The sequence below is a fragment of the Mus musculus genome, chromosome 6 (genome assembly GCF_000001635.26).
Source record: "Mus musculus strain C57BL/6J chromosome 6, GRCm38.p6 C57BL/6J".
Lineage (NCBI taxonomy): Eukaryota > Metazoa > Chordata > Mammalia > Rodentia > Muridae > Mus > Mus musculus.
In genome coordinates this window covers 12,311,267-12,336,659 of record NC_000072.6, presented here as the reverse complement: position 1 = coordinate 12,336,659, position 25,393 = coordinate 12,311,267, and the positions used below count along the sequence as shown (strand labels likewise).

The 25,393-nt window shown below is 37.6% G+C and overlaps 1 protein-coding gene across 1 annotated transcript in view; it reads left to right on the top strand.

Annotated features, from left to right (window-relative positions):
* The window catches only part of Thsd7a (thrombospondin, type I, domain containing 7A), a 437,646-nt gene extending 412,594 nt beyond the window's left edge, over nucleotides 1–25,052 (top strand). Inside the window, exons 20-28 of the mRNA NM_001164805.1 lie at nucleotides 4,614–4,731; nucleotides 4,970–5,115; nucleotides 5,548–5,722; nucleotides 8,993–9,166; nucleotides 11,968–12,063; nucleotides 14,689–14,771; nucleotides 15,543–15,753; nucleotides 18,459–18,546; nucleotides 19,209–25,052. Of these exons, the coding sequence (NP_001158277.1) occupies nucleotides 4,614–4,731; nucleotides 4,970–5,115; nucleotides 5,548–5,722; nucleotides 8,993–9,166; nucleotides 11,968–12,063; nucleotides 14,689–14,771; nucleotides 15,543–15,753; nucleotides 18,459–18,546; nucleotides 19,209–19,293 (1,176 nt within the window). The 3' untranslated portion in view covers nucleotides 19,294–25,052. The remainder of the gene's footprint in view (nucleotides 1–4,613; nucleotides 4,732–4,969; nucleotides 5,116–5,547; nucleotides 5,723–8,992; nucleotides 9,167–11,967; nucleotides 12,064–14,688; nucleotides 14,772–15,542; nucleotides 15,754–18,458; nucleotides 18,547–19,208) is intronic.
* Nucleotides 25,053–25,393: the final 341 nt, after the last annotated feature.

The following is a 25,393-nucleotide window of genomic DNA, read 5'->3' as shown; positions in this document are numbered from 1 at the left end:
CTGGGCAGCAGAGATACGTGGCATTGGCCTTTCTCTTTTTCATGAAGCTACACCTTGCATGGAAGAGATTTCTGTCTGATTTTTCACACCACAAAGGCAATGACGTTCCTGTCCTTTCACTCCCTGTGCTTCTGATATGCACAGGGTCATTTTTCAGACCAAAATAAGCAAGAGCTTCAGTAGATGTGAAACAGAATTTTCTTAACTCTCAAGGGAAAGAAAGCCACCAGTGGAAACTACTTGAACCCACTTAGTGCCGTTGTCAATGTGCATGTAACTTTAACTTCCTCACATCTCTGTCTATAGGGATGGACTTCTAGAGGCTCTGAAAACATTGCTTTGTTTAGACAATAAATGTCTCCCTGTAAAATCTTGTTTACCAACCTATTTATATGTTAAATTAAAGTAAGTTAAAATCAGGTTTTTTTAATATTATAATTTAAGCAATATAACCAACAGTAAATAACAATTTTGTGCTTGAAGATGATTACAACAAAAACTAACATCCCGGAGAATGGTAGGTGATCCTGCTCGGGGTGATTAGTGTAGTCTCTGGCAAACACCCAGGAAAATTTCCTCCTTACAAGAATGTGAAATGAGACTGCTTTAGTAGTAAAGCCCAATGCATTCAGGACTCTTTTAAATTGCTTCTTTTGCTTTGTGAATTTTGCAGGGACAACTGCAGGTTCAGATCCTAACACCCTAGCAAATGCTGTCTTCAGGGAAAACTAAGCTGCTCTCTGTGGGAATTAAACAACACACATACCATTTTATGCATCCCTATGAGTCCAGCTGGATGCTCAGACCACCTACCTACCAACCCCTGTGCAAACCCTGTATTCAGTTCAGCAGCAGTAGGTAGCTCTTGCTGCTTCTCTAATGGCCACAAAGAAATGTGTCATTAGTGCCCTACAAAGAGGAAAATTAGGGTTAAATCCACTAACATTCCCGTCACTCTCCTTCCTCAATATACCGTGTTTCCTTCCCATGGTCTCTCGTCTAATTTCATAGTCTATATCCATTCTCATAACAGCACATTTACATATTGTACAGATACTAAAAATTTAAATTACTTTTTCATAGAAAGCAAAAAGGAATGGCAGTTCTGAGAATTACCAATAAAAATTGTTATTCTCTGCTATAATATTAATACTTTTTTTTAATGCTTCCTCATACCTTTGATTTCACTTTAGATGTTGGAATGGAATATATCACCTGTGAACTTGAAATTCTTTCTTATATATACTTCAAAACTGTAACATGTAAATCACAATGACAGGATCAAAATACAAATAAAATGATACATTATGAGAGGCCATACACATAAATAAATAATAAATAAATAAATAAGTTACAGCAGAGTTAATGAGATAAACCTGAGAATAGAAATTCTTCATAAGCAAATTATATAAAAACATTTATATCGCCTGAGGACCCACATTTCTTTTAAGAAAGATGAATTCTCTAACATTTCTTTTTTCATTTATTTATTTATTTACTTACTTACTATTTATTCACTTTACACCTCCTTATCAGCGCCCCTCTCTTCCCCCTCACACAAATCCTCTCCCATTCCCTCATCCCCTTCTCCTCTGAGAAGGGAGTGAAGTCATCCCCTGGGGATCTCTCTCTCTCTCTCTCTCTCTCTCTCTCTCTCTCTCTCTCTCTCTCTCTCTCTCACACACACACACACACACACACACACTCCATCACCCCCAACTCTATCGGCACATCAAATCACTGCAAGACTAGGCACACCTAGATAAAGTGGTATTGTTAGAGAAATGGGATTCACAGACAGGCCAGAAATTCAGGGACAGCCACACTCCAATTGTTGGGAGACCAGCATGAAGACCAAGCTTTCTATCTGCTACAGAAGTGCAGGAGTCCTCGGGTCAGCCCATGCTCACTCTTTGGTTGATGTTTCAATCTCTGAGAGCCCACAAGGATCCAGGCTAGTCCACTCAGTTGGTCTTCCTGTGGAGTCTCTGTTCTCTTTGTGTCCCTACATCCTTCCCCCAATTCTTTCTTTATCTTTTTTTCCATCTAATGTTTAACTGTGGGCCCCTGCACTTGGCTTCTGGGGAAAACCTCTCTGAGGACTGTACACTTAGATTTTTAAAACCTACTTTATAAGGGATTTAAATGCTATAAGCTTCCTTCTAGCCCACCACCTACCAGAGGTAGTGGAAAGCAAAGGTTTATAGGGCAGAGGGAATATAAACTTGTTTAGAAATAGTACTTAGGGGTGATTCCAATCATTATTATTAGGATATCAGCAGTTCAGTTAACATGAATCAGCAACAATAGCTTAATCCACTCACAAGCACCATTCATGAATCAGCAATGTCAGTTTGATCCAAAAGAAACCCATTCCAATTGGCCTGAAGCTACAGGAATATCATGAGAAATTCTTTGGTGTGTTTCTCTCTACAGTCACAATAAACGATGATTAGCAAAAAAGGCAAGGTGAACCAATGCTACAGCGTAGTCCACAGTCTGTTGAGTTATACTTATACTCTTTTCAAACATCGTGTGTCTCCAGAAAAATATCACATGCCCTTTTTCCAGGCAACTTCTAGAAAAACACCACTTGTCTGTTCTCAGCAAAACATTCTCTCACATACATCCTCTCATAAGATAGTTTATAGAAAAACGTCATATAACACAACCTAATTCTCCAAAGAAATCAGAAATTTCCACTTTAGAGGACAATTATGCTACACTCCTGTCTGGAATAGAATATCATTAATAGAGTCGGGTATCAGTTCTTACCCATAGAATGGGCCTAAATTCAGGTTGGTCATTGGTTGGCCGTTCTCTGTCTCTGCTCTCTTTTGTCCCTGCACATCTTGTAGACAGGACAGATTTTGTACAGAATGTTTGGCTTGCTGTCCTTATACCTCCACTGGGAGTACTGCCTGGCTATAGGAAGTGGTCACTTCAATATCCCCCAGTGCTAGGAGCCTCAGCTAGAGTCAACCCCATAGACATCCTGGGGCCCCTCCCCATTCCAGGTCTCTGGAAAATGATAGAGATACCCTGTCCGTTGCCAATTCTTTTCCATGCTCACCCTAAACCTGAACCCCACTGCCTCCACTCCCCTCCCCTCCCCATCCCCTCTCCCATCCAGTCCCCTCCCTTCATCCACCTCCAATATCTATTTTATTTACCTTTCTGAGAAAAAAAAAAGGCCCAAAATCAGATATTTTAACATAGAATACTACCAGACTTTCATAGAAGAGGTAATACCACACTACTCCTCAAGCTATTCTACAAAATAGAAAGAAAAGGAACCGAAGGAACAGAAGGAACATTGCCAAACTCATTCTATGAGGCCAAAGTCATGCTGATACCTAACCACACAAAGACTCTACAAAGAAAGAGAATTTCAGGCTAATTTCCCTTATGAGCATTAATATAAAAATACTCAATAAAATACTTGCAAACTGGGCTGGAGAGATGGCTCAGTGGTTAGGAGCACCAACTACTCATCCGAAAAAACTGAGTTCAAATCCCAGCAACCACATGGTGGCTCACAACCATCCGTAATGAGATCTGACGCCCTCTTCTGGTACATCTGAAGACAGCTACAGTGTACTTATATATAATAATAAATAATCTTTTTAAAAACTAATAAAAATAAATCCTTTAAAAAAATACTTGCAAACTGAACAAAGAACAAATCAAAAGTAATCCCACCATGATCAAGTAGGCTTCATCCCATGAATGCAGGAGAGGTTCACCATAGAAAAATCCATCAATATAATCTACCATATAACAAAAATGAAAGAAAACAACCACATGAGCCACTCGATAAATGCTAGAAAAGCCTTTGACAAAAAACCCAACACCCCTTCATGTTATAAGTATTGGAAAGATCGGGGATTCAAAGCACATACTATCATTCTATCTCTTCAATATAGTACTTGAAGTTCTAGACAGAGCAATAAGACAACGCAAGGACATCAAGGCAAATTGGAAAGGAAGAAGTCAAAGTCTTCTTGCTATTCGAAGATGATAAGATACTAGACATAAGTGACAGCAAAAATTTTACCAGGAAACTCCTACACCTGATCAACACCTTCAGCAAAGTGGCTGGCTACAAAATTAAATCACAGAAATTAGTAGCCCGTCTGTATACAAATGATAAACAGTCTGAGAAAGAAATTAGGGTGAAAAACTCCTTTCAAAATAGCCACACATTATATAAATCATCTTGGTGCAGCTTTAACAAAGCAAGTTTTTTTCACTATTTATGAAAAGTATTAACATAATGCATAACTGTAGAGAGTCAGTATGCTCTTGAATTCTCCTTCTGCCCTTGACTCTTACTTTGATAAGTTGATCCATTTTATATTCTTAACATTTGTAACAATTGTTGTGTTTCCAATGGTTTTGCTCTACCATGCACCTTTCCCACTATCCTTTCCTTCCACCCTGTCTGCCTCCCCCAATCTCTTCTCTCTAATCCTCACATCTCCACTGCTCATTATCTCTTATCTATCCTTTCTTCTTCCCTCCTCTTCTCCCCTGTCATTCCTTTTCCCACTGACAGTGCTTATGGCCTTGTCTTTCTGCCCATACAAATATATCTATTTCTCCTCTTTCAGCTTGGGCTGGAAAAGAATTGGCCAATGAACACATCCTGCACAGTGGAATGCCCTGTGAACTGCCAGCTTTCTGACTGGTCTTCTTGGTCACAATGTTCTCAAACATGTGGACTCACAGGTCAGTTTGTATTGCAATTAGCGTCAGACTACTAGTAAAGCCATATAAAACAAACCATCTCTCTTGCTATAAATTGTATTAGGTAGGCCACAGAAATGTATCTTCTTTCCTAAAACATGTGAGCCTCTCCTACACCAGTATCTCCTCAAAAGAGATACCTGTGGTACTCTCTCTCAGTGTATATCTATTGGACAACTATGGCATCACGCTGAAGTTACATCATTTTATATCTTTAAAGGAAAAATGATACGAAAACGAACTGTAACCCAGCCCTTTCAAGGTGATGGGAGGCCCTGCCCTTCTCTGATGGAACAGTCCAAGCCTTGCCCAGTGAAGCCATGTTATCGGTGGCAATATGGCCAGTGGTCTCCATGCCAAGTTCAGGTATCAAATTTCAGGAAGCTGTGTAGATGCATGCATTTCTCATCTTCAGAGACTTGGTTCTAGAAGTATTTTCAAGTTAGAGATGGCCGGTTTCCTCGTAAATATCACAATGACTTTGCCATTTCCCAGTCCTTTAATTAGTTTCGATAGCAAGCACCCCCACACACACACACCGTCCTATGCTTTTAAAATCATTTGAAGACCAGATCCATTTTAATGAAAATTTATTTGCCTGTCTTTGTCTAGGAAGCAAATAAATTGTTCAGTGTATGCTTTATAGCTTGTGCCCTAAAAGGCGTCTTCCCTAGGGTTTCTAATGCTTCTCTAGCTATTCATAAATCAAAACCAGTGATGCAGACATGACTGCAAACCATGAGCTCTCTAATGTATTATTTTTCTTCTTCTAATTAGCTATTTCTCCCTCCATTCCAGGAGGCCCAGTGTGGAGAAGGAACCAGGACACGGAATATTTCTTGTGTTGTGAGTGATGGCTCAGCTGAGGATTTCAGCAAAGTGGTGGACGAAGAGTTCTGTGCTAACACAGAGCTCATCATAGATGGTAATAAACAAATAGTTTTGGAGGAAACCTGCACCCAGCCCTGCCCAGGTAACAATGAACAAAATTCGTATTTGAGGGACATCTTCCTAGGACCAGAGTGTTGGTTTAAAGACACAAATCCTAGCCATTCCATCTTACCAATGAAGACTCAGGTACCAGATACTAGAATGAAAACCAGCTAGCTCCGAGAAGCAGAGATAGCACTTAGCTGGCCTTCAGACTTCACCAGTGTCCCAGAAGGCCTATCCCCTTTCTCCTCCATTCTGTCTTAAATACCCTTCAACTTAAAAAAAAAAAATCTTCCTTAGAGTTTATTTATGTTCACACCCTGTAGACTGGTTACGTTTTCTACCTTTTGACCTAGTATTAACTTTATTTAACTCTTGGATTAAAGGTGGGTGCTAGGGTTGGGTCACACTACAAGCACTATTTACAGTAAACCGAAAGCTTTAGGAACAATGGCTGAGCCATACCACAATTAGAAACAGCTCACACTGTCAGAGTTTACAGTGTGATCAAAAATCATGCAACACCAGAGTTAAGAAGAGGTTACACGTATAGTCCATGTGAATAGTGTCAACCTTCTTATTCAGTGATATCTCTACTAACAACTCACTACAATTTATCTGTGGGTCAGAGGTGCACCACATTACTGCACAGAATAAGGTCTCTAATATCCATGAGCTGCATATTCAGCCCTCCTCAGTGTAGCTTGGAAGCAAGACAAATTTGACATAGTAAGCTTTAAAGCATAGATTATGAATTAGGGAATACACTTTTCTTATTTGGCAGGGATGATGTAAATTTATTATTCCAATAGATTTGTTCAAAATATGAAAGTGTATTTAGAACAGAGTGCTTCACTTTCATTTTGTTATTAAATTTTGGAAGTTTGGCATAGATATTTCAAGATGATGATTATGTAATGCACAGACTACAGAAAATTATAATTGTTGATTTTCTCTGCAAAATGTATGATGATTCAAATAAAGATACATATAGAGATTAAGCCTACTTACACAAAAGAAAGAGATCTAAATTCCATTCAGTTTATAGTCACTTAGGTAAAGGTATATAACCCATCATCAGCATTTTTTTAAATTTTTACCCATACCAGGTTTTCCTGGTAAACACCAGGAAACCCAAAGTGTGACATTCAGAAATATAAGCATTTCTATAACTTTCTTAAATATTTTTCTAGTTCCCGCCCCCGACATTTTCAAAGTATACTAGATTCTTTACATAATATTTTATTAATACCTTGGGAATTTCTTACAATATATTTTAATCATATGTACGCTTCTCCTCCCTGAGCTGCTACCACCACCACCTCTGGACGCAACTTCTGTTGTCTTGTTTGTTTTTGTTGTTGTTGTTGTTTCTCTCTCTCTCTCTCTCTCTCTCTCTCTCTCTCTCTCTCTCTCCCTCCCTCCCTCCCTCCCTCCCTTCTTTCCTCCCTTCCTCCTTCCCTCCCTCTCTCCTTCTCTCTCTCTCCCTCCCTCCTTTCTCTCTCTCTCCCCTACATTCCCCTCTCTCCCTCTCATCCCAGCTCTATTTCTATCTCTAATTCTCTCCACTTTCTCTCTCCTTCTCCCCCTTTCCTTTTCAAACATTTGAGTCCACTTCACACTGGACAACTACTCTTGTGTATGAGGACAGTGTGCTCCATATACTAGAAGTCACACCATTAATAAAAACTAACTCTGACTTCCCAGCATCTATCAAATGCCAATAAATCCTGAGATAAGGTTGGTACTATATTCCCACTTCCCCCATCCATGTTAGGATTTTGTTTGGCTTGACTTTAGGTATGTCTTATGTGTACAGTCACAATCACTGTGGGTTTATATGTGCCCTGATTCCCTGATGTTGTCCACCAACTGAGAAACTTTCAATCTTTCTATACCCTTTTTCATGAAAATACCTGACCCTTGAGAGGAAATATGTAATATATAAGACTTCGCACTCAAAAGTCTCTTATTCTCTGCACTTTACTAGTTGTGAGTCAATATTAATAAACATTTACTTCGAGAAAACACATCCCTGTTGAGACAACTACTGTTCTATGGGAAGAGCATTCAGTAATTAGGAGTCATTTTAACACTATGTCTATTTAACATAAAATAATACAGGACCAGTTCTCATTGGTAATACTAATATTGTCTAGTATAATGCTATTCAATACATATACATAAATAATTTTGGGGTTACCAGGATTTCTAGCCCATGACACAGAACTATTTTCATCAATCACACCTCCTAGCAACTCTGTGTAATTTAGTCATGTCCAGCATAATATGAGTCTCTAATTATTTGGGTGACAGATGAAATACTTGAAGTGATAAGAGCATTCTATGGATTCATCTCTGCCAAAATTAACTTGGTCACCAAGCAATTAGTTGGTAGGTAAATGAAAAGGGGTTTCTGACTGATACGTTTCAGTAAACCTTCTATTTTCAAAATGATAAAAGAGGTTGAATACATGGGTCCATCATGTAATTTTGTTACTATGCATATACTCAACAGATTCACATATTTAATGTACATGTTCAATATAAGCTTGTACTTCAATATTCCCCTAGAGTTTCATAATTAGAACTATTGAAACATACAGCAGTTCTTACAAACATGAGTGATTAAAAGATGATGAATAGGAAAAGGTATATATGCTATAATTGCAGGAGAGTTTTGAGAGTCTGGAAATGGTCTGTTCTTGATTAAATGTTGATTGCACAGATATATAATCAGACTGTAGAAATTTGCTATGAATTTATGGTATTTGGCATTTTTGTACTATGTATTTTTCTCAGAGGGGTGTGGTTGATTAGAGATGTAGATTAAAAGAAATAGCCAGTTTCTGTTTTAATGTCAACTCACTAGCCTGCCTCAGCTAGACTCCTCTGGGAAGAAAAAATGACATTTATAAGCATTGGTTCTCTCACCTTTAACTTCAAGCCAATTTAACTTTATGAGTACCTGGAGACAAGCTCTATGTGTTGTAGGTTTGACTAGCCCTTTTACAATAATAACAAATGTCATGTTAGCTTTTGACCAAATACTATCTGTCTTTTAGAAAATGATCATGACAGACAAACTTCAGATCATAGCTTATGTTTTATAACAGTAAGTCACCCAGAAACGACCCAACCATTCCAAATGACATATTCACTACATATAAACTGATAATTATTATGTGTGTCAAAATCTCATAAATATCATGCATAATTACTGTACTTCCAAACATGTATGGTTAGCATCAAAAAGAGTGCCTGCGTCATTGTCCCTCATGGGTATAAACAACCAACCTGTTTCCTACAGGTGACTGTTATTTGAATGACTGGTCTTCATGGAGTCTGTGTCAGCTGACCTGTGTAAATGGTGAGGATCTTGGCTTTGGTGGAATACAAGTCCGGTCCAGAGCAGTGATTATACAAGAACTGGAGAATCAACACCTATGTCCAGAGCAGATGTTAGAAACAAAATCATGTGATGGTAAGTGCTTCAACTCTTTCTTATTATTATTTCATTTATTTACATTTCAGATGTTATCTATCCCTCTTCTCTATCTCCTCTTCATGAGCCCTCCACCCTATCCTCCTCCCCTTTGCCTCTAAGAGGGTGCTTTCCCACCCACCCCCCACCTACTCCTGCTTCATCCCTTTAGCATCCCCCTTGTCGGGGCATCAAGCCTCCACAGGAACAAGTGCATTTCCCACACACACACACTAGGGCCCTGTTACTTATGTAGCAAGGGCCATGGACCAGCCCATGTATGCTCTTTGGTTGGGGCCTAATCCCTGGGTGCTCTGAGGGGTCCAGTTAGTTGATACTGTTGTTCTTCCTATGGGGTTGCAATCCCCTTCAGCTCCTTCAGTCCTTATAACTCTTTCATTGGGGTCCCTGAGCTCCATCCAATGATTGACTGTAGTTATCTGCATTTGTTTCAGTCAGCTGCTGGTAGAGCCTCTCAGAGGACAGTCATGCCAGGATCCTTCTGCAAGCACACCATGGTATCAGCAACAGTGTCAGGGTTTCGTGTCTCTACCTGGGATGGTTCCCAATGTGGGGCAGTCTCTGGATGACCTTTCCTTCAGTCTCTGCTCAGTTTTTTGTCCCTGCATTTCCTTTAGACAGAAACAATTTTGGGTTAAAAATTTTGAGATGGGTTGGTAGCCCCATCTCTCAACTGGGGGCCATGTCTGTATACTGGAGGTGGTCTCTTCAGGGTCTATCTCCTCACTGTTGGGCATTTCGGCTTGTGTCATTTTCATTGGGTCCTAGGAGCCTCCCACATTCCTAGTGTTTGGGACTTTCTAGCATTTACACTCCTATTCCTCACCCCCTACTGCTGCATATGTCTATTCGTTCCCTTGACCCTCTGGGTTCCTCTCTTGTTTTCCCCTATACCTGACCTACCCTCCCTTTTCTCCTACCCCTCCCCTTTCCCACCCAGGTCCCTCCTTTCCTCTGCATCCTGTGATTATTTTGTCGCCCCGCCCACCCCATCTAAGTAGGAGTGAAGCATCTTCATTTGGGTCTTTCTTCTTGTTAAGCTTCCTATAATCTGTGAATCATGTCATGGCTATTCTTAATTGTTTAGCTAATAATTCACTTATCAGCAGTATATTACCATGCATGTCCTTTTTGGTCTGGGTTACCTCATTTAAGTTTATATTTTCTAGTTCCATCCATTTACCTGCAAAAGTCATTATTTCCTTGGTTTTAATAGCTAAATAGTAATCCATTGCATAAATGAAGCATTCTTTCTGTATCCATTCTTCCCTTGAGGGACATGTAGGTTTTTTCCAGCTTCTGGTTATTACAAATAAGGCTGCTATGAACATAGTGGAGCAAGTGTCCTTGTGGTATGGTAGGATATCTTTTGAGTATATGTCTGCCCAGGTGTGATATGGCTGAGTCTTCGGGTAGAAGTATTTACAATTTTCTGAGGAAGAGCCACATTGATTTCCAAAATAGTTGCACCAGTTTGACACTTGAAATCTATTCATTTAGTTCTGCTGAATTTGTGCTGAGTGACTGAACTTGTTAGATTTCTACTTACAGTTGAGAGTTAAATGAAAAAATAAATTCTGAGGGGCTAAGAATTCATGAGTAAAGTGCTAGTCATACAAGTGTGAATACATGAATTTGATAGGCAAACCAGAAGCATTTCCAGGAGCTTGAGGGCTAGATAGCCTCTTCTATTCAACAGCCAACAAACACAGACTTTGTTCCAAACAATGTGGAAATTGATAACCAATAACCAAGGTTGTCCTATAACCATTATATATGTACCTCTAGATATTCTCTCTCTCTCTCTCTCTCTCTCTCTCTCTCTCTCTCTCTCTCTCTCTCTCTCTCTCTCTGTCTCTCTCTCTCTCTCTCTGTCTCTTTCTCTGTGTGTGTGTGTGTGTGTGTGTGTGTCCCAGAAGTCTAAGATAATTAGGATCATTGATTGTGTATTTATGCTAACAATGACCAAATATAAATCTAATATTTTCCATCTGTTTAAAAAAATAACAAAATTAAAGAACTACAAAAGCACTATAAAATTAGACTCTTAATGTGGTCTTAGAAATTGATAAATTAATTCATTGGTGAGCATTAGCAATTTTATAATAATTGGACATCAAGCATGATGGATATATGTGTTCATGTGTCTTTTTATATTATGTATGTATACAGAACTACTCCCTCAATATTTGCAGCAAATTCCATATCCAAAACTTCAGTGTATTACAATGTCACAGCTTGGAGCACGGAGGTATCTTGATAACAATAAAAGTCTTGGTATGTAGTGGTTAATATAAGGCTCAAAATTCTTAGCTTTGTTCTGTGATAGTTAAGAAATCTGACATATAACATATAGTAAGTATAGAAAATATCACCTCTCCTTGAAAACTGGAAGAGGAGACCTAGGATACTGGGAAAATATAGAACGAAAACTAATGAACTAGAAGATTTAACCTAATAGTTGGGTAAAATTTCCAACCCTGTCAACATAGTCTTCCTAAATTTACTAAGCACATGAAATATTCCCTATTCCTGGGACAGGGTAGCTCTGTTCCAGAGTAGTACAGAAGCTCGAAATTTGAAATTAATTAAATAAATCCCAGGGCAAGGAAAAGAAGTGTCAGTGCAAAATGACAGTGAAGTAAACTTAGAAATCAAGAGTACAACTGGAGAAGAAACTCGCGTGCGGTCCTGAGTAATGTCACAGCAGTGCTTGCTCTATGAAACTCTCTTGCACGGTCCTGAGTAATGTTACATCACCTCTTGTTCTGTGCCTGCAGACGGACAATGCTATGAGTACAAGTGGGTGGCAAGTGCTTGGAAGGGCTCCTCTCGGACAGTCTGGTGTCAAAGATCAGATGGCATAAACGTAACAGGTAAAACACCAATGCCTCAGTTTCTCTATATGTACTCCTGTAATACATAATGCAGCTGAATCCTGAAGGACCCTCAGTTGTTGACACATTGTTGGAATCAAGAAATGTATGGTGTGTACATGTCTGATGACCAGGGCTAAATTATCTTATTTTAAAATATTAGAATATCTCAACTTCTCTCTTTACTATATCTTCTTTGGACAGTTAGCATCAGCATATGTTTAATTGAATACCACTTACTGTTAATAAATAAATAGAAGTGATTTCTTGAATTTTCCATAGGGATTTTATGCATTAACAAATTAGTTTATACAAAGAAAATGATGATGATTCCTGTCACTGCTTCTGCTATTGTGCTTCGAGGATGATACAGAGCAATGGAGTATGCATTTATAAATATAATATACAGAAATTAGCAAATCTAGTATTAAGATATTTTATTGATTAATAAGGAAGATTTGTCAATCAATCCAGTAAAATGAAAAGAGGCTTCAGGCTGAGTATGTATTGAATAGCCTGAAAGTTCCATGAAAACAACTCAGAGTCAGAAGCACCCCTCCACTTTGGACACATAAACACAAATTTAAAACATTTTTTCCATAATTATCATTTTAAGACAATTCTGTTGTCCAGAATCTCCACTTCAGAAGCAGGAGGGGTATTGACTGTCAGCTGCCCAGGGCACCTGCTGGCTTAGGACTCTTGTTTCAACTCTTCAGTAAGAAAAAGAAAGTCATAGGCATCATGGTGCCCTGAGTAAAGTCCACTTATGATTTAACTTTCATGTCCATTATGCGATCACAGGACCCGCCAGGATCAATGCACTTCTTGGAAAACATCAACGTTTATATTGAATTTCAACTGACCCAGGTCTATTGAAACCTAATTTCTTATTTCCTCTCTATGAAAGCCAGAACAGAATGTCAAATTATATTGTTATGAAGACAGAGTTTTGTGTGTGACTAAAAGCTGTACCAAGAAGCCTTTGATAATAGCATCTCCCAGTGGACATATAACGTGTAATAGAAAAAAACACCTACCAGGAAACTCTTTGCTGTCTCAACAGCAATATTTGGGGAAGGAAATCACTCAGCCAGAACTCCATTCTAGGGAGAGTGGGTGCTAAGGGCAGAGTCGAGGCAGTGTAGACATTGCAAGCCAAGTGTTGGAGATGCCATCCACTTAGCTCAGAGCCTCGAAATGAATATACATCATTCTTTAAGTGACTCAGAAGGAATTTCGTAGTTTCCTAAAAGGTTCTGTTTGATTGAAGGGTTGTTTTTTTTTTCAAAGAACAGAAGCAAATAATATGTGTCTGCTATTTTGTTATAATGCTATTATTTTCCTACTGCAGCTGAGACAGTTTGCCTAATGCAGAATTAAACCAAAATTTAAAGACTGAGTGATCAGTACAAATCACATTTTAAATTTCTTTTTAATACAACAACGTCTGTATAGGATTATTTTTCTCTGAAAAATCAGTGTATAAATGATCTATGATAAATGACTATGATAAATAAGTGACCATCATTCAGGTGAGTTTCTCTTGGAAAACAAATGTTAAGCCCATTACCTATATGGATCAATTGTTTTTCTTTATAAATTGTCAATATAGGGAAGCCATGTGACAACTTTCTTTTCATATACTTTGTGATGGTTAGCATGGTCACTAACCTGCATTTGCTTCACAGTGACTGATTTTGTGATGAGATCATTTTTGTTTTATCTTACTATATTTTGTTGCATTTTTTAAAAAATGAATGAATGAATAAATAAAAAACTAAAAATCTATTTATCAGATTAAAAGAAAAACAGATTCTGGGAACCTTTGATTGTGTCTAAAAGACCATGAACTCAGTGAATAAAGAAAAGTTGTTTTGGCTAAAGTTGTGTTGCATTGAGTGAATATAGTTTGAAACTAAGAGTCCCAGTATGTCAACAATATTGCTCCTTTAGGGCAACTGTCTCCATCTTCAAAAGTGCCATATCAGTAAATTCACAGTTTGTAGTGCATGTGAGAAATAAATTGGAGGGATTAATTTCAATGGCAAATTGGAAAATAGTGCAAGCAAAAAACTTAGTGGTTGTTTTGTCTTTCTTTCCAGCATCCACAAAATATCTGGAAGTATCAAGAATAGTGATTTTTTTTTTTCAAAATAAATGAACACTATAATAAACCCAATTGTATAATGGTCAAACAAATTGAAGCTTACTTCGAGGGTTATGAAAACTACCATTTTGAATAGCCAAGAAAGATATTTAACTATAAAATAAAATTCAATCTGTTTTGTTTGTAATTGCTGGGCTTGGCTTGAGGAAATGGGTTAAATGACTCTCCCCCCCCCCAACTACTATTGGAAATAGGTTATATGAAACCAGTGTTTCAAATATAGCAGCTACAAAATCAGCCTCTTGGCAATATGTCTTGGACTCTTATGAAGTACAAACCACAGTGCTGTCATCTGGGTAAAAAAGCCCAAAGTTTCTAATGAAATTGTTAACCAGCCATTTCACAAATGCAGTACTTCTTAGAACTTCCAAAGGGATTCAAACTTCAAAGACAAGTGTGTGTTTTTATCACATTAAGAGAAGTCATTTGCTAAAATATGATTTTCTGTTCTACAGGGGGCTGCTTGGTGGTGAGCCAGCCTGATACTGACAGGTCTTGTAACCCACCCTGTAGTCAACCGCACTCATATTGTAGTGAGGTAAGTACACATTCATTAAAATGGACAAACCACTTCTATCATCCCTCTGTCTCTGGTACCACCCCTCTCCCCAGTCCCCAAAGAGCCTTGACTGGAGAGAGAAACCATCGACTTTAAAGCATCATATTTTGCTTTAAATTAATTGAACAGTTCTCAATGAACTTGACTTATTTACCGTTAGAAAGACTTAGCATGGGGAGGCAGAGTTAACATAGCTAAGGCAACCATTAGACAGCGCACGGGATCCCCAGTGGAAGAGTTAGAGAAAGGACTGAGAGATGTGAAGGGGGTTGTAACCCCATAGGACGAACAACAATATCAACCAACCAGACCCCCGAGATCTCCCAGGGACAAAACCACCAACCAAAGCGTACACATGTAGGGACCCATGGCTCCAGCTGCAAATGTAGCAGAAGATGGCCTTGTTGGTCATCAATGGGAGGAGAGACCCTTGGTGCTGTGAAGGCTCGATGCCTCGGTGAAGGGGAATTTGAGGATGGGGAGGCGGGAATGGGTGATTGGGTCGGGGAACACCCTTACAGAAGCAGGGCAAGGAGAAGGGAAAGGAGATTTCTGGGAGTGGGGGAAACTGAGAAAGGGGATAACATTTGAAATGTAAATAAAGAAGAGATTAAAAAAAAAGAAAAAAGAAATTGCATGTGGTAAATTCTCTTTAAAATGCTTCCTAATGCTCGTTTCTCTGAGTAAACGTAGTTGTCCTTGCCAAGATTACCTTGCACGTGTAGTATAAGCCTCCCTGTTCTCCTGCAGATGAAGACCTGCCGCTGTGAAGAAGGGTACACTGAAGTCATGTCCTCTAACAGCACCCTTGAGCAATGCACACTTATTCCCGTGGTGGTGATTCCCACTGTGGAGGATAAAAGAGGAGATGTGAAAACCAGCCGGGCAGTTCACCCAACCCAGCCCTCCATTAACCCAGCAGGACGGGGCAGGACATGGTTTCTACAGCCATTTGGGCCAGGTGAAGCAACCAGACACTGAACTCAAAATTCTTTACTTAGACGTTCCACCAATATCACAGTATATTTTTTAATAACCAAGAATTTTTCAAATAAATGATTATTTCTCAACCCATGGACTCATTTTTAACATTGCAGCTATCTTTATATCTTTTTATTTTCACTGTGAACACAAGCATCTATACCAAAATTCATAGAAATGAAACTCTTCAAAAAAATAATACTGATATTACTTATCTCAAATCCACTCCTATACTTGTAGGTATAATAAATATACACTGAACAAAGCAATGTCATAACAAAAATAATTAGAAAAATATGTTGTCACTTACAACAGAGATAAATAAGAGTATAAAGGCATTTGGAGTTTTCAGTATAATCATGCAGAGTGGGTGATATGAACCTTTCCCAAAAAGCATTCGAAATGCAGACTGATGCCAAAAGCACTTGGCTGCTAGGACAATAAATAAACAAACAACTTCACAGTGGATGTTCCCAGTTCCCTCAGAGTCTATGCTAAGGCCAAGTATACAGAGGCAGTGATGGAGCCTTCCTTTCTTGATGGAATGACCCTAACTTAGAGGCTGACCAGGCCATTGTCATATTGCAACAGATAATCTTAGTATATCCAGGATGAACTTGAACCCAGTGTAGCAATAGGCCTGCAAACTTGAAGAAGTGCTACCCTTTATTTTGCAAACTTTCTCTTCCTAATTGAGATAGGACATGCTGTCTCCAGGTACAGAAACTCTGTAAGCAACACATATTCTGTCTCATTCCCTCTCCCCATGGAGGGATTCCTTATAAATCCAGACATCACCAACTTTATAATTCCATCAGAAACATGAGAAATGAAGAAAAAATTGCATAGGTAGCATACCTTGATTTATGGCCATTAAGTAAAAGCATTTTCCTGTATAAGAGAACCAAAATTGAATTTTTAAGGTGTTTTAAATATTTGGGTGATTACCAGTATCCACAATCATTCATTTTATTAGAATCTTAGCTGAACATACCATTGAGTTTGAAAAGCTGATTTGTCTGTAAACATGTAAGAAATTCCCCTCTCCAAGTTAGGAGACCAAATTACCATTAACAACTTGGACCTTATCTAGAAATCCAACCAGCTCTCCACAAAAGATAACATCTTTTCTCAAATTAAATAATTCTTTCCACTTTAATAATTTCCTCCAAACATTTTGAACATTTGTTAAATAATTTTAACAGAAAATCACAACAGAAAAGATACCAGTAGTAGAATAGCTCTTTTGATTCTGAACTCAATTCAAAAAAGAAATAAAAGAAAAGAGGAGAAAAAAGAGAAGAGTAGAGAAGAGAAGAGAAGAGAAGAGAAGAGAAGAGAAGAGAAGAAAAAAGAAAAAGAAAAAAGAAAAAGAAAAAGGAAAGGAAGGGAAAGGAAAAAGGGAAAAGGAGAAGAAGGAAAAGGAAAAAAGGGAAAAAGGAAAAAAGAAAAAAGGAAAAAAGGAAAGGGAAAGAGGATAGGAGAGGAGGGGAGGGGAGGAGAGGGGAGGGGAGGAAAGGGGAAAGGGAAAGGGAAAAAGGGAAAGGGAAAGGGAAAGGAAAGGAAAGGAAAGGAAAGGAAAGGAAAGGAAAGGAAAGGAAAGGAAAGGAAAAAGGAAAAAGGAAAAAGGAAAAAGGAAAAAGGAAAAAAAGGAAAAAGGAAAGGAAAGGAAAGGAAAGGAAAGGAAAGGAGGAAAGGAAAGGAAAGGAAAGGGAAAGGAGGAAAACACTTTTTAAATCTCCCAGTTTAAAATATTTAGAATATTAGCTAAACTTATTTCTAGCAAATGAGCCTCTGATAAACAAAATACCTAGTACTAATTATATTCGACACTTTTCAAATATTGGATAAGTCTCCATAGGATCATTTTTGTCCACATCTAATTTTCATACTCATACTGAATTGTGATATGAGTATTACCCACACACTTATCTGTACACGCTACCTGCATACTTCCATGTTGGCCACAGAGAATGTATGCTAATGTTCGCATCAAAGTAAGTAGGCAACATCATCCTGAACAACATGGTCAAAGATTACTTAGAGCATAGTACTTCAAGGACAAAGAAGCTCCAAAACTGAACTAGAATGGTACCTGTCGCAGGGATTGCACATCCCAGGAATGTTAGAAAAGAGATATTGAAAAGTCCTATACTACGTTATTCTATGTGATTATTTCTGAAAATTCTCTCATTGTCAAAGCACACTCTTAAGAATAGACTAGATAAAAGATTGTAATTGCCAAACAGAAAAGTTAGTATGTTAAAAAAGTGTTAAAATAAAGTGAATGGTCAAATACCTGTCTGCATTGAATCTGAGTTTTACGAATTTCTCAAAAGCTGCATTGTTTTTCATCTTTAATATATTACATGCCATTCCTGAAGTAGGTGGGAAAGTCAAAGCATATGCACACAGAACAATATACATACTGAATCTGAGGTAAGATTTCATAGAAAGAATTCAGACAGGAACTCAGCATCTGAAAGCAAACACGATTTGTTGCTTTCCAACTCTTTCCATTGCTAATTCCCCTCGAATCCTTTCTAACTCCTACTAGCTGTTTTACATTATTGGTAACTGTGCTTGGAAAGAATGATTTTAAGTCTTGAAGAGACCTGATCACAAGTTCAAACCGGTCATATATGTTCCAAACTAATGTAAACTAATAATGCCTTTTCTTCTCAGATGGAAGATTAAAGACCTGGGTTTATGGTGTCGCAGCCGGGGCATTTGTGCTGTTAGTCTTCATTGTCTCCATGATTTATCTAGCGTGGTGAGTGTTTAAATATTTCAGAATCTAAAGGGAGATGTAAGATAGTTACTTACAAGAAAATTCTCTCAGTTGCCAGTAACACAGAAACAAAGTAGTGTGTGACACACATGTGTTACATATACTCCATCTTAACACAAAGTTCTCAATTTACAAAATAAACTTTAATATTAGAAAGCCTAAATCTACTACCATATCTAAGTCAGTCGGATTATGGAAGTAAGTCAGGACTGTTCTGGGTCAATTTTTTCAAGATTTTTCTCATGAAGAAATGCCATGGAATGTTGCTTTCATTGATGGCATATTAAAGCCATAAACTTTTTCTTAGAGAAAAATGTTATAATTCTTAATCTTATTTCACTGTATTTGTAAATGTGTATTATTTATAAAAGTTCTGAGACAAACCCAAAATATAATATAACATCACTTCGATTGTATCAACTAAGAAATTGGATAATTTGGCTTTTATAAAATAGTTAAGTATCTTAAGACATCTTGGAACTGTGAAACTGAAAGAGACCATTAGGTCATATTCTAAAAGGCACTGGGAAGTGTAGGTGGACAATTTAGATCTACTATTTTGTTTTGCTTTTTTATTTAAAACAATAATATTTAAAACGAAAGATTGACCTTTTTTTTTTCAATTTTTTCTAAATTTCTTACAGCAAAAAGCCAAAGAAACCCCAAAGACGGCAGAACAACCGCCTCAAACCTTTAACCTTAGCATACGATGGAGACGCTGATATGTAACATTGACTTTTCCTGGACACAACCAGACTTGGCCTTTTCCCTTTATAGTAGACATCCAGAGGCCAGAGTGCCAGTATTCAAATGTGTGAGTTATAATTAACTTTAACTGTTATGAACACCATCATTAAGAAAAAGGAGAAAATCCTACTCCCTCTAGGAATATTCAAGACAATAGCACTGAAACGTAGAGTCAGCTCTGAGAATTCTAAGAGATGCAGTGAAGTGCATGCTGTGTCCTGAGAGTTTTGTGGCATCTTTTCTGAAATCTACCCAATTTTTTCAAAAAGAAAAAACAAAAACCCACTTTGATCTCTAAAACATAGTGAGGAGATTGGCCAACTGGGAAGCCAGATGCAAGACTGCTTGCAGCACTAACCCACCGAACTTTTTAGCATGAAGAGTTCATACTGAAGGCTTTACAATTCTACACTTAACCATGCCAACGTGTATACTCGATCAAATGACTTACATGATGTCACCTTATATACTTGTTAATAAGCAACTTTTAACAGTGAAGAAGATGTAAGGCCTATGCCAAGTGGAAAATCCATTGAACAACTTAGCGTCTTCATGGTTGATGGTAGCATTGATTGGCCTGCATTTTAGAGACAAACTCTTTTATAAGACTTTACCCTTGTCTCTCTCTAATGTGTGAATGCTGGACATGTACTAGCCTTAGAAGAAGGGGTCCTCAAGTTCGGTATTTTATAGTGGTTATTGTCTGGGAAACAAATATGCTAGTGTTAATACCTTTCTACTTTCCCTAATTTCACACTGGTTGCCTACATCTTTTTTGCTATATGGAAGGCACATTTTGCACTATATTAGTGCAGCAAGATAGGCACTTAACCAGTGTTGCCATAGAAACTGCCTCTTTTCATATGGGATGATGAAGACATCTGTGCCAAGAGTGCTGTGGAGACATTTGCAAGCTTTTGTCCACTGAAGAGAATTAGTTCAGTCTTGATGGTAACAGGATCAAATCTACTATTACACCTGCTGTCTACACTCTTCCTTCTTGCTATAGTCATCATGAAATTGACGATATGGCAATAATTCAAGTGTTGAAGTCCCTAAACCCAACCCAAACCTCCAAAATGTAGAACCCCTTGGTTGGGTTGCAGTTGCTCTTGGAAGGCTGTTTATGACAAGATTTATATATTTGTTATCTTTGTTTTTAAAAAAAGAAGAAGAAGAAGAAAAGCAAAGAAAAAAGGACTGGTTGTCTTCATAATTTTGAGTAGATAGAGAAAATAGTGTATCAATGATTTTTCTAACAAAAAGAAATCAAAATTATTTGTTAGCTTTCCTGTCTTCCTGATTTGTTTTTCAGTCTTACAGGCTGTATTTCATAGTCATGGTCTTTTGCCCTTTTCATGGTTGAAATCTGAATTAGCGTGATTTATTAAGATATAAAATTTAAGAAGAGAAGGATAAATAATCTTGTCCAGGGCTTGCTTAAACATCTAGAGCAAGGGGCATAAGCCTTTAAAGCAAAAGAGCAAACAGGAAATGTTTTCAGTCAGGTCTTTAGTTCAGCTCAGAACACTGGCACTGTGTGGTGCTTCCGGAGAAGTCAGCTGGGTGACACCATTTTCTGACAGAACTTTCCTCCCACGAGAAGCCAGCCAGCCACATTTGCGTGTCTCAGTTTCCTGAGCTGCCTTCTATGGCTTTATGCCTTATGTGGCTTTAGAGCTAGCCCTACATTATATTATCATTAGCTTCCAGTCAATTACTCTCTGTCTATCAAGTGTGCTTAATTTCACAGGTGTCAATTCATAGTCATTAACTTATGATTGTTGGGAAATCAACTCTGTGTTCACTGGTGAAACACAGGAAATGCCACCACGGAATATAGCTCACCTCTTTCTTGTGAAAAAGAAAGCTAACCTGTGTCATGAAAAAGCACTCACATACTTCTGTCACTAACAGAAATGCTACAGTTAGCCTCTGATAGAATGGGGACCCTTTTGCTTTTCAGTTTTTTAAACACGGTAAACACATGACTTTTATTTATTTCATTTTATTGTTTTATTTTTTATCTGAAACATGTCTGTATGGCTGGAACTGTGGTTTTGTTGATGAGGTGTTTTGCCTTTACCAGCTGTGTTTGAGCTCCCTCTGCTGTCCATTAGAACAGCTTTTTCTGCCCAGATTAGAAACGAATTCTGAATAAGAGGATGTTGTCATCTCCCAACTGAAAAATCTTTATATATAATTCAATATGAACACAATGTGGTGAATGCTTCTTACTCATGCCAGATATAATGCACTAAATGATTACGTCATTTCAAAGAGAGTGGATAGCCAAGAATTTAACTAAGGGAAAGCATTAAAGAGGAAGGAAAAATAATATTGATATTCTGAAACTGTAATAGTACACACACACACACACACACACACACACACACACAATCACTCTTCCAAATAATCTTTGAGTTGAGCTCTTTGAATAAAATAAGCTCAGTCTGTCCAAAATAGTTAAATCACAATCTCTGTGGGTAGCTGAAAAATTTTAACAATCTGATGAAGTGTGGGCAAAACTTAGCAATCTTGAGATAGGAAATAAAATAGGATATTTTTTCTTACCCCAAACTACACTTAAGGTATTTGATAAAATGTGATTAATTATAAAAAAAATTAATGTTCTCCTACTTAGGATATGGTAACCAAATCAATTAAAAATCAAAAATTAAAAAATGTTGTGAAGGTGGAAAATGTTTATGAAAAACTAATTATATTTAAATACTATATTCATGTTGGATAAACACTTTTGATATTCATCATTAGGATAAATTAATACTGTGTGGCCTATTGTTAGAAAGGTGGGGAAAAGAATGTATTCATTTGGATAATTAGGACAAATGGGAGGTTATTGTTTTCACGTACAGATTCCTTTATTGATTTCCCCAGAACTTTATTCTCAGAAGGGAAATGCTGGAAACCTGTTTGATGTCCCTTTTCCTTTCCAAATCTGTGTGTGAGCAGGAAGAAAAGAAGGAGGCAGGGAGTGAGGGAAAGGAGAGAGACAAGGAACAAATGGATGAAGGAAGGAAGAAAGGAAGGAAGAAAGAAAGGAAGGAAGGAAGATGTCCTACTTGATTTGAAAAAGAATGAATGAAAGCAGACGTTTATAGAATTTTGTTGGATTGTCCCAGGAAAAGTAGCATGGCTGATCTCCCTGGAAAGCAACCGATTTGCCTGTACATCAGTGTCCATCCAATATGCTGACTATAAGAAGCTCTATTTCGAAACCTACATTCTTTTGAATGTAGCTTAAGCTAATTGAAAAAGGAGTATGTTAAAGCATGTCTTTTAACTATGTAATAAAGCACAGATCACTTATAAAAAGGCATATTTATTACATTTTACATGTAAGACACTTTTCAGGGCACTTAAAATAGTAACGGCTTTTGTATACACAGGTCACTAAGACATCCAAAAGAAAAGAAGCATGCTTCATGAGAGCTCCTCGCACTGGTACACATCACTATAGATTCTTTATAAGTGTGCTTAGAACTTTTCCACAGGGACTCTAAGTGTCAGGATATGCTATGAAGAGTAGCAATGCTTACTGTGGCTTAATAAGAACTGTTAGGTTCCTGAATATTTCAAGATAAAGCCATTGCTTATAAAGGAAGAGAGCAGCTTTTCCCACACATTGGTTCACCTCCTCCAGCTTACTGTATCCTTGGTCCTGGGTGACACTTTTCTCTGCCTAGCCTCTCAAATTCTATTCTGATTGTTTATAGCCTTGTCTGCCTTGCTCCAAACCACCTTTCTCTAAACATGCTCAAAAATTTAGAAGGCAAAGTGCAGTATAATTATTAACTCATAATATTATGTTATTATGGTCTAGTCAGACAATAAACCTGAAAATATCTAAATCAAGCAACCTTGCCAATGGCAAAACCCTACTTTAACTACTGTAACTGGCTATAAGTCTTATCGTTCTGTTTTGTAGTTGTTTAGCTGGCTTTTCTTTCTATGGGTAATAATTTGTGTTTTATCAAATTCTGAGCCTCAGTAAGCTTGCTGGCTACTTTTCTATCATTTGTTTGTGTTTATTTTTAAAAGTAAACATTTTGACTCTCTTTCTGGTACTTTTTCCTACCCATTTTTCTTCACAGATTTGAGGAAATCAGGTTCTATCACTGTAAACTATAATTATTCCTATTGAAATAAAACTATCAGTTATAATGTAACTATTTTTATTTAAATGGGATACACTTGTCAAAGTAATGACTAAAGAATAAAAAAAGTCATGCACATGACATGTCAAAGGAAGACTAAAACTAAAATCCTTGCTATGAAAATGTCAAATCTTAAACTTACATTGTTAATAGCCAATATCCTCTTATTCCCCTACTTTCTTTCTTTTTTGTTTTTTCTTCTTTTACTATTTTTTCTCTTTTTTTAAACTCCAGAGTTTATTCCCCTCCGGGTCCACCCTCCAACTGTTCCACGTCCCATGCCTCCTCCCCGCCCTCCTGTGCCCCCTCCCTGCCCCTGCTTACATATCAGCACAAAAGCCTGTATCTATCACTAGTGAGCAGAAAGGAGAATCTATTTCTAGGGAGACTTAGAGTCAGAATAGATTTGCAAAATCATGCATGCCAAATGTCCTGGAATCTTGTTGTTTGTAAGTGTCTCCTAGTTCAAATGTCCTTTGTCCAGTTCCCCTTGTAGGACTAAGGAGGAGGCAGACCAGGAGCCCCTCAACAAGTCTGTAAGAACTCCTGCAGAACATACCTGAGCCCTCTGAGTCTCTTTGGGCTTGAGAACGGAATCTCCCTGTTCCTTATGTGATAATCCCCCACCCCACCCCCGGTCCTTCCTTAAGATGTTCTGGCTAATGTACACAAGGAGGTGTGGATCCAGCAAGTGGTTTCTTCTTTGTTTTATTATTGTTTGCTTGCTTGCTTGGGTATTTTTTTTAATCAACAAGATATTTTGCAGTGTGATGAAAATCGTTCTTTTTAAGAGAGACAGTGGGAAGTGGTTATCTACAAGATTAAATGAAAAAAATGTTAAATAATGTTAAATTTGCATTTTTTTTTATTCTGCTCTGTCAAGAAAGATCATAAACCTGGAAATGTCTGAAGCAAGCAACCTTGCCTGTCGGCAAAAACCTACTTTCCTTACACTGTAAATGGCTATAAGTTTTATTGTTTTGTTTTGTAGTTGTTTTGGGTTCCTTTTCTTTCTATAGGTAATAATTTATATTTTATCTAAATTTAAGCCTCAATAAGGTCTCTGGATATTTTTTTTTTACAATCTGTTTGTGTTTATTTTTTTTAATTAAACACTTCGATTTGCTTTCTGGTACTTTTTCCTCCCATTTTTATTCACAGAAATTTGAAGATATCAGTATGTACAATTGTAAAATTTAATTTTATCAAATTTATAATCTATTATTCTTTACATTATATTGCTCTAAGTGAGTACTTTTATTAATTTATCTTCCTGAATATTTATTTTGTTGGAGTAAGGAGCTAGCTATCTGTGAATCTTTTGTTAATATTACTTTGTAAATTGTGTAATGTAATTTATTTTAAATTATGCATACTTCTTTTTTAATGCACAAAATATCTATGTACGAGGGACTGCAGATTGGCAAATACTGTCACTAAGCTTATGCAGCTAATGTGGATGGCGTGTGGAGATGTAATGTGCTTTTCTACATTTTCATATGGGTTATTTGTAAATATCTATATTGCTGACAGACATAAATCCAGAAGTCATTTTCATTCTAACTGTGTGTGGCTCTGTGCTTTATTTGTAACACTTACTTCTTGCACATGGATAAAAACACTTACTTGGTGAGTATCCACATCCTACCTTTCATGATTATATTTTTGTTTACTGTTTGCAATTCCAATACAGAAAGTCTGGGAAGTTCAGATTTCTCTTTAAACTTCAGCTGTTGAGCCAGCTGCGACCAGATGACTGCCATGGTCCCTAGTCCTCTTTGTATTTGGTCAGTTAACAGGGCACTGGCAGAGAATGGGTAATCAGGACAGCTCTTCTTCCTTCACAGCCTAAGCCTGTGTCTGTCCATAGAAAACAAACCTAAGAGGCTGGCTCCACGTTCTGT